General features: G+C 41.4%; 1 protein-coding gene across 1 annotated transcript in view; it reads left to right on the plus strand.

The window, feature by feature from the left end:
• muc5.7 (mucin5.7) overlaps positions 1–12,873 on the plus strand; it is a gene marked incomplete at its 3' end in the record, with an annotated part of 92,472 nt that overhangs the window by 42,757 nt on the left and 36,842 nt on the right. The window contains exons 5-8 of the mRNA XM_087980179.1: positions 1,965–2,139; positions 2,234–2,331; positions 10,546–10,720; positions 10,826–10,923. Of these exons, the coding sequence (XP_087836305.1) occupies positions 1,965–2,139; positions 2,234–2,331; positions 10,546–10,720; positions 10,826–10,923 (546 nt within the window). The remainder of the gene's footprint in view (positions 1–1,964; positions 2,140–2,233; positions 2,332–10,545; positions 10,721–10,825; positions 10,924–12,873) is intronic.

Consider the following 12,873-nt stretch of genomic DNA (forward strand, 5'->3'; position numbering starts at 1 on the left):
GCGAAGCAATTGCATTTCTCGTTTCCCAAAGTAGCCGAGGACAAATCTGGCCCGGGCCTGGCGACTTGTCAATCTTAATGTGTGACAAAATTTTCAGCACATCAGCTTCCTCTATCTCTATCCATTTCAGCATGTACACCCGCTCTTCAAAGGTTTCATTCACTACAAAGTTTGTTTCTTTCGTAAAGACAGAAGCAAAAAACTCATTTAGGGCTTCCCCTACCTCCTCAGACTCCACACACAAATTCCCTATGCTATCCCTGATTGGGCCTACTCTTTCTTTGACCATTCTCTTATTCCTCACATAAGTGTAAAATGCCTTTGTGTTCTCCCTAATCTGTTCTGCCAAGCCTTTCTCGTGCCCCCTCCTGGCTCTCCTCAGACCATTTTAAGCTCCTTCCTTGCCTGCCTGTAATCCTGTAGAGCTGAGCTTGACCCTAGCTACCTCCACCTTACGTAAACTACCTTTTTCCTTTTGACGAGAAGCTCCACCACTCTTGTCATCCAAGGTTCCTTTATCTTACCACTTCTTGCCTGTCTCAGAGGGACATATTTATTCATCACTTGCAACAACTGTTCCTTAAACAGTCTCCACATGTCTATCGTGCCTTTACCATGGAACAATTGCTCCCAATCCATGCTTCCTAACTCATGTCTAATCGCATCATAGTTTCCTCTTCCCCAATTAAATATCCTCCCATTTTGCCTAATCTGCTCCTTCTCCATGGCTATGTAGAATGTGAGGCAGTTGTGGTCACTATCACCAAAATGCTCTCCCACCACAAGATCTGATACCTGCCCTGGCTCGTTTCCGAGCACCAAGTCTAGAATGGCCTCTCCCCTCGTCGGCCTGTCAACATACTGAGTTAGGAAACTCTCCTGAACACACCTTACAAAAACAGCTCCATTCAAATCTTCTGCTCGAAGGAGGTTCCAATCAATATTGGGGAAGTTAAAGTCACCCACTACAACAACCCTACTACGTCGACACTTTTCCAAAATCTGCCGAGCTATGCTTTCTTCCATCTCCCTGCTGCTATTAGGGGGCCTGTAGTAAACCCCTAAAGAGGTGACTGCTCCCTTGCTGTTCCTAATTTCCACCCATACTGACTTGGTAGGCAGATCTTCCTCAACAATGGAAGCTTCTGTAGCTGTGATACCCTCTCTGATTAGTAGTGCTACACCCCCTCCCCTTTTTCCCCCCTCCCTATTCTTTTTAAATGCTCTAAACCCTGGAACATCCAGCAACCATTCCTGCCCCTGAGAAACCCATGTCTCTGTTATGGCCACAGCATCATAGCACCAAATACTGATCCATGCTCTAAGTTCGTCACTTTTATTCCTGATACTCCTTGCGTTAAAGCAAACACACTATAACTGATACCTTGGTTCCTTGCCACGGAAGTCCTTCCCACTAGCTGGTCTACCTCTTGCTATTGCCTCATCTGCATCAACTCTCACCTCCGGTATACAGCTCAGGTTCCCACCCCCCTGCCATACTAGTTTAAACTCTCTCGAACTACTCGAGCAAAACTTCCACCCAGGATATTGGTCCCCTTCCAGTCCAGATGCAACCCGTCCTTCTTGTACAGTGATGGCAAAAAATGTGTTCTGAAGAGCAAAAAGTGTTTTGATCAAATACCCTAAAGAATATCTGGTACATTGTATACTAAAAGTATAAAAACGTGTTGTATCCCTCTTATAATGATGATATGTAAAAAATAAATAGTATTCTTCTACAGCTAGCATCTTGCCATTTTCCTCGTTTGATATGTTCTCTCAAATAGTACTTGCTGAAACTAATTCTGCTTCCATTTAATTTCTGTAAAGCCAGGATAACAGCTGGATGGAGCCCATTTAATAAACATTCCACTTTCTATGCTGCAAACACGCGGTTATAGACTTCAAATCCATCTTTAAAATTATTGCTAACAATACAGAATTTCTTTTACTCCTTAAACCAGGCAACTGCAAAACTCAGTGGTTTGACCGTGATGACCCATCAGGTAATGGTGATTATGAAGATCTTGTAAATCTAAGAAAAGCGTATCCTAATCAAATCTGCAGTAACCCGACTACTTGTGAAGTGGAGACGACATCAGGAATTTTAGAATCAAGCTCCGGGGACAACATCACTGAGTAAATGATTTCTCCCATCTGAATTTGAAACTGATTTTATTTTAAAATGAATGAATTATTTTAGCAGTTACGTTATTCCTTTCCTACACTAAAGGTGCAGTGTTTCTTCTGGATTTATTTGCACAAATAAGGACCAACAGGATGGCAAATGTGAAGATTACAAAATACGATTTACCTGCCCTGAATCTTTTTGTAAGTACTGGACATTTATCAAAGATGCTTTATGCTGCTTTCCACTTTGTAACAAATGGTTTGAGATTTAATGTTATAATTTTGCAGGATGTTTAAGATAAATTTGGATTCAATCAGTGTGGAATTGACCTGTGTTAGTTTATTTTTAAGTAACGTTTGGAAATAACTTGCACTAAATCACATCATTGACAGGCACTAGGACCGAGTGCTCACAGTTTATTTTAACTGTTGACTACACCACTCGAGGCTTCAACTGTAGATAGAACATTTCCCTCCAGAGATAAGGATCCATCAGGGCTCAAGAGAGCGTCAACAAATGAAATATTCAACAGACAAGTTCTTTAATTTTCAACTAGGTCTCAATTCAATCAGCTAACATTATTGCTAGACTGTTAATCCAGACACTCAGCTAATATTCTGGGGACAAATCCCACCATGGCAGGTGGTGGAATTTGAATTCAATAAATAAAATTTGGAATTAATACCATGTCTTCAAGTTTGGAAAAACCCATCTGGTTCACCCATGTCCTTCAGGGAAGGAAATCTGCCATCCTTATCTGGTACGGCTTATATGTCACTCCAGACCACTCTTAACTGTCCTCTGAAGTGGCTAAGCAAGCCACTCAGTTGTATCAATTGTCACAAAGTCTCAACAAAGAAACAAAACCAGATGGAAAACCTGGCCTCAACCTGGGTATCAGAGTAGACAACAGCAAAAACAGCCCTGTTGACCCTGCAAAATCCTCCTGAGTAACATGTGGAGCTCGTGCCAAAACTGGGAGAACTGCCTCAGACAAGGCAATAGTCTGACATACCAAAAAAGAGAAAATGCTGGAAAATCTCAGCAAGTCTGGCAGCATCCGTAAGGAGTTTGATAACGGGTCAGTTAGACTCGAAATGTCAGCTATTTTCTGTCCTTACAGATGCTGCCAGACTTGCTGAGATTTTCCAGCATTTTCTCTTTAACAGCATCCGCAGTAATTTGCTTTTATCTATTGTTATTTTAATAGTCTGACATAATCATACTCACGGAATCATATCTGACAGACAATATCCCAGCCACCACAGTCACCATCCCTCACTTTCTTCATCCCTAGATATGTCCTGCCCCACCAGCAGGACAGACACAGAAGAGATGACAGAACAGTGGTATACAGTCAGAATGGAGAAGAGGGTGGTAGTCGATGGAAAGCATTCTGCTTGGTGACCAATGGTGTTCCACAAGGATCTCTGGGACCTCTGCTCTTGATGATTTTTATAAATGACTCGGATGAGAAAGTGGAAGGGTGGGTTAGTACATTTGCAAATGAGACGAAGGTTGGTGGTGTTGTGGATAGTTTGGGAGGCTATTGTAGGTTGCCACGAGACATTGACAGAATGCAGAGCTGGGCTGAGAAGTGGCAGATAGGGTTCAACTTGGAATTGTGTGAAGTGATTCATTTTGGAAGATCAAATTTGAATACACATTACAGGATTAAAGGCAGCGTGGAGGGATAGAGGGATCTTAGTGTCCACATTGATAGATCCCTCAAAAGTTGCCATCCAAGTTGATAAAGTTATTAAGAAGCTGAATGGTGTATTGACTTTCATTAGGAGGGAGATTGAGTTTAAGAGCCATGACGTTATGCTGCAGCTCTATAAAGTCCTGGTTAGACCACACTTGGAATATTGTGTTCAGTTCTGGTCGCCTCATTATCAGAAGTATGTGGGAACTTTAAACGGTGCAGAGGAGATTTGCCAGGATGTTGCCTGGGCTGGAGGGCATGGCTGAGGAAGAAAGGTTGAGGGAACTAGGGCTTTTCTCATTGGAGAAAGTGAGGACAGCAAATGCTGAAGATCAGAGTCGAGAGGAGACTTTTTCCCAGAGCAGAAATGTCTGTCACGAGAGGGCATAATTTTAAGGTGTTTGGAGGAAGGTTTAAGGGAGATGTCAGAGGTAGGTTCTTTACACAGAACATTGAGATTGCATGGAATGCACTGCTAGCAGTGGTAGTAGAGTCAGAAACATTAGGGATACCTAAGTGACTCTTGGTTAGTAAAATGTAGGGTATGTAAGTTAGTTTGACCTTTTCAATAGGATAAAAGTTTAGCACAGCATCAAGGGATGAAGGGCCTGTTCTGTACTGTACTGTTTTATGTTAAATCTTCCTTCCATCAAAACTCACTGGCAAAAGTTCAAACTCTTTCTTAGATATTTATTTCCTAGCCTCGCTGACATTTTTACTTGGATTAAAGATTTTTTAAAAATTGGCAATAATTTCAAAGCCTGTATTTGCTGTGCTTCAGTTGATTATGGAAGTTCAGTTGTTAAGCAGATTCTGGACAGAAATCCAAAGGTTTGTAGCAATTAATGACATGCGAGATATGGAGACAGTGTGGGAAATGGCTTTGAGGAGATGGTCAGCCATGATCTAAATTGGTGAAGCAGGTTCGAAGGACTGAATGGCCTGCTCCTGTTCCTGAGTTTATGAGTAATATAAAATGGAGAAGTGAAATGTCAGATTCAAATTTATTACCTGCCTTTTGCATGCCATTGATGAGGATAAGTTTCACAACCTTGAATGCTCATAAAATGAGAAAGTAAAGTCGCCATTGTCCCAGAGGATTACTGGGTTGTTGTCACATTGCAGAGACTGATGGTGGTTTAACTTGGGGGTCATCATACCTCAGACAAGGGGAGAGGTTGAGATGGTAATCTCAGTCTGTACAAAAGTTGAACCCATGCTATTTGCATCACTCTGCATTGCAAACTAACCATCCAGCTGTCTGAGTGCAGCAATGTCTAAAATTAGTAGTGTTCAGTTGGTTGTTAAATAGTATCTGGATGGCTTCATTCACTGAGATAATACTGTGCTTGCAGTGGTGAGATACTGTACATTCAGGACCTTGAGATGTTCAGTATGCTGAGACTGGTATCAAAGAGTCATGTGATGCTCATTTCCTGTGCGACTGGCACTAATAAGGCTGCATGGCATAGGTAAAACATTTATTTTGGGGGTATTTAAACCCAGCAAATGACTTGACATATCCAATTTTGCTTTCTAATCTCACCATTTAGTTCCTAGGTTTTAACCATGTCTAACAGTCATTCCATTGAGTGTATCACTACCGACATTTTTTTTTGTCAAAGCATTTGTCACCATCAATGTGCCTTGGTAGATATTGCTGGCAGTTTGCCAATGAAACATTGCCTGGATTTTCATCCTTGAGGCAGGTAACACAAATTTGGGAAAACCCCTGAGCTTCACACACCCACTGCAGCAGAAAGTGGGTGTGGAGGAATGATCTACACTGCTAGAGCATGGCTTGCATTTGGGCCAGCCAACCTGGGAAAAAATTCTGACACAACCACCAGATGCTGTGGGTAGTAAGTAAGCTGTTTAAAAGGTTTAACTCAGTACAACTGGGTCTAAGTCCCACAGCAATGATAAAATGCCTTCTCTCGCCCTCACTGCTCACACCCAGACATTCATCATTCTCCATCCTGACATATCATATACCTTTACCCATCATCTCAATGGCTTCTCATGCCCAGATTCCAAACTATACCCTACCTTAATGGGCCCTCATGCCAGTCTTTTTTATGTTCATTTACACATTATACTCAGGAATGTATGCATTTTTGTCTGAATTCAGTGATTCTTTGTATCTGAGCCCCAGGATCTTTTCTGTCAATTGCACATGGTCTACTTGCAGAAGGGTAAGATCTATTAAATCTTTATTGATTCTGCTACCTTAAAAGGATTGGGTGATTGATACTTGTACTGACTTGCAGTAGGTCAATAGTGATGGATGAACGACTGGCTCTTTCAAATTTCTTGTTCATCCTATTCTTGCTCTGTACAGTGCATAATTTGTTAACCACAGAACAGCCATTTGGCTGTGTTACATTTGATAGCAGAGCTGAAGCAGAAGCAGCAAAGAATGTACTAAATGTAAGTACTATACAGCATGAAGCCGCATCTCTTCAATGGATACATTCACAAGTCAAGAAAGAAAGTGTTTTTTGAGAAGGTGACCAAGCATGTAGATGAGGGTAGGACAGTTGACGTGGTATACATGGGCTTCAGTAAAGCCTTTGATATGGTTCCACATGGTAGGCTGTTGGAGAAAATGCAGAGGCATGGAATTGAGGGTGATTTAGCAGTTTGGATTAGATACTGGCTTTCTGAAAGAAGGCAGCGAGTGGTGGTTGATGGAACATAATCAGCCTGGAGTCCAGTTACTAGTGGTGTGCCACAAGGGTCTGTTTTAGGACCACTGCTGTTTGTCATTTTTATAAATGACTTTGACATAGGCATAGGTGGTGGATTAGTAAATTTGCAGACGACACTAAAGTCGGTGGAGTAGTGGACAGTGTGGAAGAATGTTGCAGGTTACAGGGGGACTTGGATAAACTGCAGAATTGGGCTGAGAGGTGGCAGAGAAGTTCAATGCAGCTAAATGTGAGGTGATGCACTTTGAGAAGAATAACAGGAAGGCAGAGTATTGGGTTGATGGAAAGATTCCTGGTAGTGTGGATGTGCAGAGGGAGTTTGGAGTCCATGTACATAGATCCCTGAAAGTTGTCACCCAGGTGGATAGTGCTGTTAAGAAGGCATACGGTGTGTTCGGTTTCCATTGGTAGAGGGATTGAGTTCCGGAGCCGCAATATCATGCTGCAACTATACAAAACGCTAGTGCGGCCACACTTGAAATATTGTGTACAGTTCTGGTCCCCATGTTTCGGGAAGGATGTGTAAGCATTGGAAAAGGTGCAGAGGAGATTTACCAGGATGTTGCCTGGTCTGGAGGGAAGGTCTTATGAGGAAAGACTGAGAGACTTGGGTCTGTTCTCATTGGAAAGAAGAAAGCTAAGAGGGGATTGGATAGAGACATACAAGATGATCAGAGGATTAGATAGGGGTTGACCGTGAAAGTCTTTTTCCTAGGATGATGATGTCAGCGTGTACGAGGGGGCATAACTACAAATTGAGGGGTGATAGATTTAAGACAGATGTCAGAGGCAGGTTTTTTTACGCAGAGAGTGGTAAGGGCGTGGAATGCCCTATCTGCTAATGTAGTCAACTCAGCCACATTAGGGAGATTTAAACAATCCTTAGATAAGCACATGGATGATTTTGGGGTAGTGTAGGTGGACGAGCTGAGAATAGTTCACAGGTCAGTGCAACATTGAGGGCCTGTTCTGCGCTGTATTGTTCTATGTTCTTTGTTCTAAAAGACTATGTATTTTCTTCATATTTTCCATTTTTGAAGTACTGTTGGCAACCAAATTAATTTTCCTGACTTCCCACAAATAAATAATACAATGACTTCCCTTTGGTGTAATTGCAATGCCTTGAGGTTTTTGTTCAAATCTTCTGCCATAAGATGTAGATGCAGAAGAAGACCATTCAGCCCATCTTTTCATATCTTTTCTTTTTCTCTTCCTACCCTCACTCTTTCTTGAGTGCACCACCTTTTTGAAACAAAATTCTAATCAACCTGATCAGAGATGTTATGACATAAGATCTTGGGGTGCACGTTCATACTTCTTTGAAGGTGGAATCGCAGGTAGATAGAGTCAAGAAGATGATGTTTGGTATACTTTGACTTGGGTCAGGTCATTGAGTATAACAGTTGGGATGTCATGTTCTGGCTGGACAGGACATTGATTAGGTAATTTTTGGAATACTGCATTCAATTCTGGTCTCCCTGCTGTAGGACGCTGTTGGTGTTAAACTGGAAAGGGTGCAGAAAAGATTTACAAGGATGTTGCCAGGGTTGGAGAGGCTGAATAGACTGGGGCTATTTTTCCTTGAGTGTCAGTGGCTGAAGGGTGACTGTATCGAGGTTTATAAAATTATGAGGGGCACAGATAGCGTGAATAGCCAGGGTGGCACGGTGGCACTGCTGCCTTACAGCGCCAGGGACAAGGGTTCAATTTCCGCTTTGGGCGACTGCCTCTGTTGAGTTTGATATTCTCCCCGTGTCTGTGTGGGTTTCCTCTGGGTGCTCTGGTTTCCTCCGGGTGATCCGGTTTCCTCCCACAATTCAACAATGTGCAGGTCAGGAGGATTGGCCACGCTAAATTGCACCTAATTTGTTAGGGGTAAATAGAGGTTAAGGGAATGGGTCTGGGTGGATTCTCATTGGAGAGTTGGGACTTGTTGGACCGTAGGTCCTGATTCCATGTAGGGAATCTAATCTAATTTAATCATATAGGTTTTAAGAAAGCTATGAATAAGGATAAGTCAGGACCTTGTGGGAAGGTACTGAATTGGGGGAGGACAAATTATGTCAGTAGTGGGCAGGAATTAGGGAGAGTAAATTGGGAGCAGCTGTTTTGGGTGAGTCCACATTTGACATATGGGAATTGTTTAAAGACCTACTGATCAGAGTTCAGGACTGGCATGTTCCAATAAGAATGAAGGACTAGGATGGCAAGGTAAGGGCCCTTGGATACCCAGGGAGGTTGTGAATTTAATTAAAAGGGAGAAAGCTTACGTAAGGTTTAGGAAGCTAATATCGATCAGGGCCATGAGGAATATAAACAAAGCAGGAAAGAACTCAAGCAGGAAATTAAAAGGGGGCGGAGGGGTCATGAAATGATCTTGGTAAGTAGGGTTAAAGAGAATTTTTTGAGGAAGTGGCAAAGTGATCGATGAGGGTAGAGCAGTGGATGTTGTCTACATGGATTTTAGGAAGGCTCCCAACAAGATCCCTCATATAGATTAGTTGCAGATATGGGCAGAGAAATGGCAGATGGACTTTAATTGTGACGTGCACACCCATCAGTTAAGAGATCAAATGTTGAGGAAACGTGTACAGTTAATGGTAGGACCCTGAACAGCATTGATGAACTGAGGAACCTTGGGGTTCAAGTCCATAGCTCCCTAAAGTGGCCATGTGAGTAGATACGGTAGTAAAGAAGACATATGGCATGCTTGTCTTTATTGGTTGAGACGTTGAGTATAAAATTCAGGATGTCAATTTGCAACTTTGTAAGATTTTGGTTAGAATACCCTTAGAATATTGCATTCAATTCTGGTGAGAGGAGGAAAGTTCAAAGGAGATGTGAGGAGCAAATCCTTTCCACAGAGAGTGGTAGTTATCTGGAATGTAATGCCAGGGATTATGGTAGAGGCAGATAGAATAGGTGTTTAAGGGGCTTTTAGATAAGCACATAAATATGCAAGGAATAGAGGGATGTGGACTAAGGGTAGGCAGAATGGATTAGTTTAATTTAGCGTCATGTTCGGCCAAAGGCCCTGTTCCTGTGCTATACTGTTCTATGTCGTTTTCCCAAATAGGTTAGTCCAAAACTAGATGGCAAAAGGTGAGGTGAGAAGGGAAAAATATAAATGGGACCTAAGGGGCAACTTTTTCACTCCGAGAATGGTGTGAGTATGGAATGAGCTGCCAGAGGAAGTAGGGGAGACTGATATAATTACAAAATTTAAAAGGCAGGACATAGGCCAAATGGTGGCAAATGGGACTAGGTTAACTTCGGATATCTGGTCAGCATGAATGAGTTGGACTGAAAGCTTTATTTCTGCGCTTTATAACTCTATGACTCTGAGCCTATTTAAAGGGCATGGAAGGATATAGACTGGCATTCAGGGAATAATAGGCCATGGGAAGTGAATGGGTCATTTCTTCAGCCAGAGGGTGGTGAATGTATGGAACTCATTGTTGCAGAGGGCTGTTGCCAAGACATTGAGTGTATTTAAGATAGAGAAAAAATTAGATTGATTAGAAAGGAGATCAAAAGTTATGAGGAGAAGGCAGGGGAATGAAGCTAAGAAGCATATTAGCCATAATTAAATGACAGACCAGCTTCAATAGGCTGAGTGACCTAATTCTGCTCTGATATCTTATGGTCTTCTGGTTTGCCATAGATGGCATAAAGGTTATCTTGAACTTAACTTCCTAAACTTAGCTTGCCTCAGAGGTTCCATGATCCACTATTCCTTTAAAAACTGTTCCATGAATATTGCACAGGACTCGGCCATGCCTGTCCCCGGAATGAAGTCAGATCAGCAGGTTCTCTCATCAATAATGTTTGAACCAATTATGATTCAATTGAATTTCTCTGTTCAATAACTAAACGTTTTCCTTTTCTATTTTCCACCCAACATCTTATCATATTATTTATATTTCATTTAAACATCATTTTCATGTGCCTTTCAAAGTATTACAAATAAAGTCACTGGTTATTATGTCTTAAATTAGGCAGCTGCAAAACTCAGTGGTTTGATCGCAATGACCCATCAGGCAAAGGTGATTCTGAGGACCTTGTGAGTCTTCGTAAAGACTATCCTGAGCAGATCTGCAGTGACCCCATCGCCTGCGAAGTGGAGACTACAGCAGGAGATTCAGCTGGAAGCACTGGAGACAATATCCCTGAGTAAATAATGATTTTGTCCTTTTGACTTTGACATTCTCATTTTGTTTCATAAAAATGGCTGTTTTACCAATTGCATTAACATGCGCATGTGTTTGTGTTACACAGGTGCAGCATATTGAATGGCTTTACTTGTATGAATGCAAACCAAGAAGATGGCAACTGTAAAGATTACAAAATTCGATTTATCTGCCCTGAATCTTTTTGTAAGTGTTTGGACATTTGTAGGGAGTTGATCAATTGATTGTTACTTTTACTTTGTGCCTCTACATTCAGTGCTGTTTTCTACATTTTGTCTTAAGTCAGTAAAATGTGCGCTCACTCTCTGGGTAGAACTAAATTGTCTTTGCGCAACAGTAGACAAGGTACACTGACCTATTGTATCACCAGGAGAAAGTGAGGACTGCAGATACTGGAGATGTACTTTTTGACTATTGTATCACCAGGCACTTGGGTCTCTCTAAGCCAATGGTGTGTTACTGAAGAAGACACTGAAAGTAAGTGGCAGATTTCCCTTCAGAAACACAGAGCTGATCAAAAGGACCTGAGTGAATTTCAGTAAATAATCCTCTGAAAATACATTTGAAATGCAATTTTCAGCCAGGTCTCTGTTTAAATAACTAACTTATGACTTTCGTCAATGGCAGAGATTTCAGTTCTACAATATTATTTTCTATTCTTTGGTCCATGGGACCCTAATTTCCATGAGTAAGCTCTGCCTTCAAATGGTCAAAGCCTTGTCAGATATTTTTAATTTTAATTTGCTTATTGTTCCTTTTCAATTCAGGAACACCAAATGTTTACAAAACTATATTTTGTATGTGCTAATGAGATGTGAGTATCAGTGTCCAGCTAAAATGGATCTCACATTCCTAAATTCTCTGGAGGAGATAGTGGTGAGCTCCTTTCTTGAATTGCCTGATGTAAAGGGTAGCCATTCGCACCTCATCTCTTGAATTCAGTTTTTTCACCCATGCTTGGTCCAAGGTTGTAATAAGGTCTGTAACTAAACGGTCCTATCATAATGCAATTTGAGCAGTAATTGAATTATTGAATAAAGTCACTTGATAGCACAATCAAACCTGATGTTTCTATTGTCCTCTTGCCTTGAAAGATTGTCAACTGATACGTCAGATAAAGAAACGCACAAACTAAAGTACAGTCCAACTTAGTCTTAATACACAAATCACACAAAATACTGAATACAGGCATTCAATTAGTTCTTACTAACGTCACATTTAACTCACTATTCTAGCTTGCCATTCATTGCACTGAATCTCGAGACTAACAGCTGATTGGGGTGAAAGAAAAGGCGGGTAGGTGTACCGAATGCTGGATGACTAGAGAAATTGAGGTTTTGGTTAAGAAAAAGAAGGAAGCATATGTCAGGTATAGACAGCAGAGATCGAGTAAATCTTTAGAAGAGTATAAAGGCAGTAGAAGTATACTTAAGAGGGAAGACAGGAGGGCAAAAAGGGGACACGAAATAGCTTTGGTAAGTAGAGTTAAGGAGAATTCAAAGGGATTTATAAATACATTCAAGATTAAAGGGTAACTAGAGAGAGAATAGGGCCTCAAAAATCAGCAAAACAGCCTATGTGTGAAACCACAGGAGATTGGGAGAAATACAAAAGGAATATGTTGCATTAGTGTTTCCTGTGGAGAAGGGCATCGAAGAAATAAAATGTGGGGAAATAGAATGTGACGTCCTGAAAAATAACTGCATTACAGAGGAGGAAATGCTGGATATCTTAAAATGCATAAAAATGGATAAATCCCCAGGACCAGATTTATCCTCGAACTCTGTGGGAAGCTACGGAAGTGATTGCTGGGCTCCTTGCTGAGATATTTGTATCATCGATAATCACAGGTGAGGTGCCGGAGGACTGGAGGTTGGCTAAAGTGATGCCACTATTTAAGAAAGGTGGTAAGGAAAAACCAGGAAACTATAGACCAGTGAGCCTGACATCGGTGGTGGGCAAGTTGTTGGAGGAAATCCAAAAGGACAGGATTTACGTGTATTTGCAGGGGCAAAGACTGAATAAGGATAGTCAACATGGCTTTGTGTGTGGGAAATCATGTTTCATGAACTTGATTAAATTTTTTTGAAGAAGTAACGAGGATGATTGATGAGAGCAAAGTGGTGGATGTGATCT

This window comes from Chiloscyllium plagiosum, unplaced genomic scaffold, assembly GCF_037043375.1.
Source record: "Chiloscyllium plagiosum isolate Xiang-an unplaced genomic scaffold, Cpla_swu_hap1 HiC_scaffold_37, whole genome shotgun sequence".
In the NCBI taxonomy this organism is placed as follows: domain Eukaryota; kingdom Metazoa; phylum Chordata; class Chondrichthyes; order Orectolobiformes; family Hemiscylliidae; genus Chiloscyllium; species Chiloscyllium plagiosum.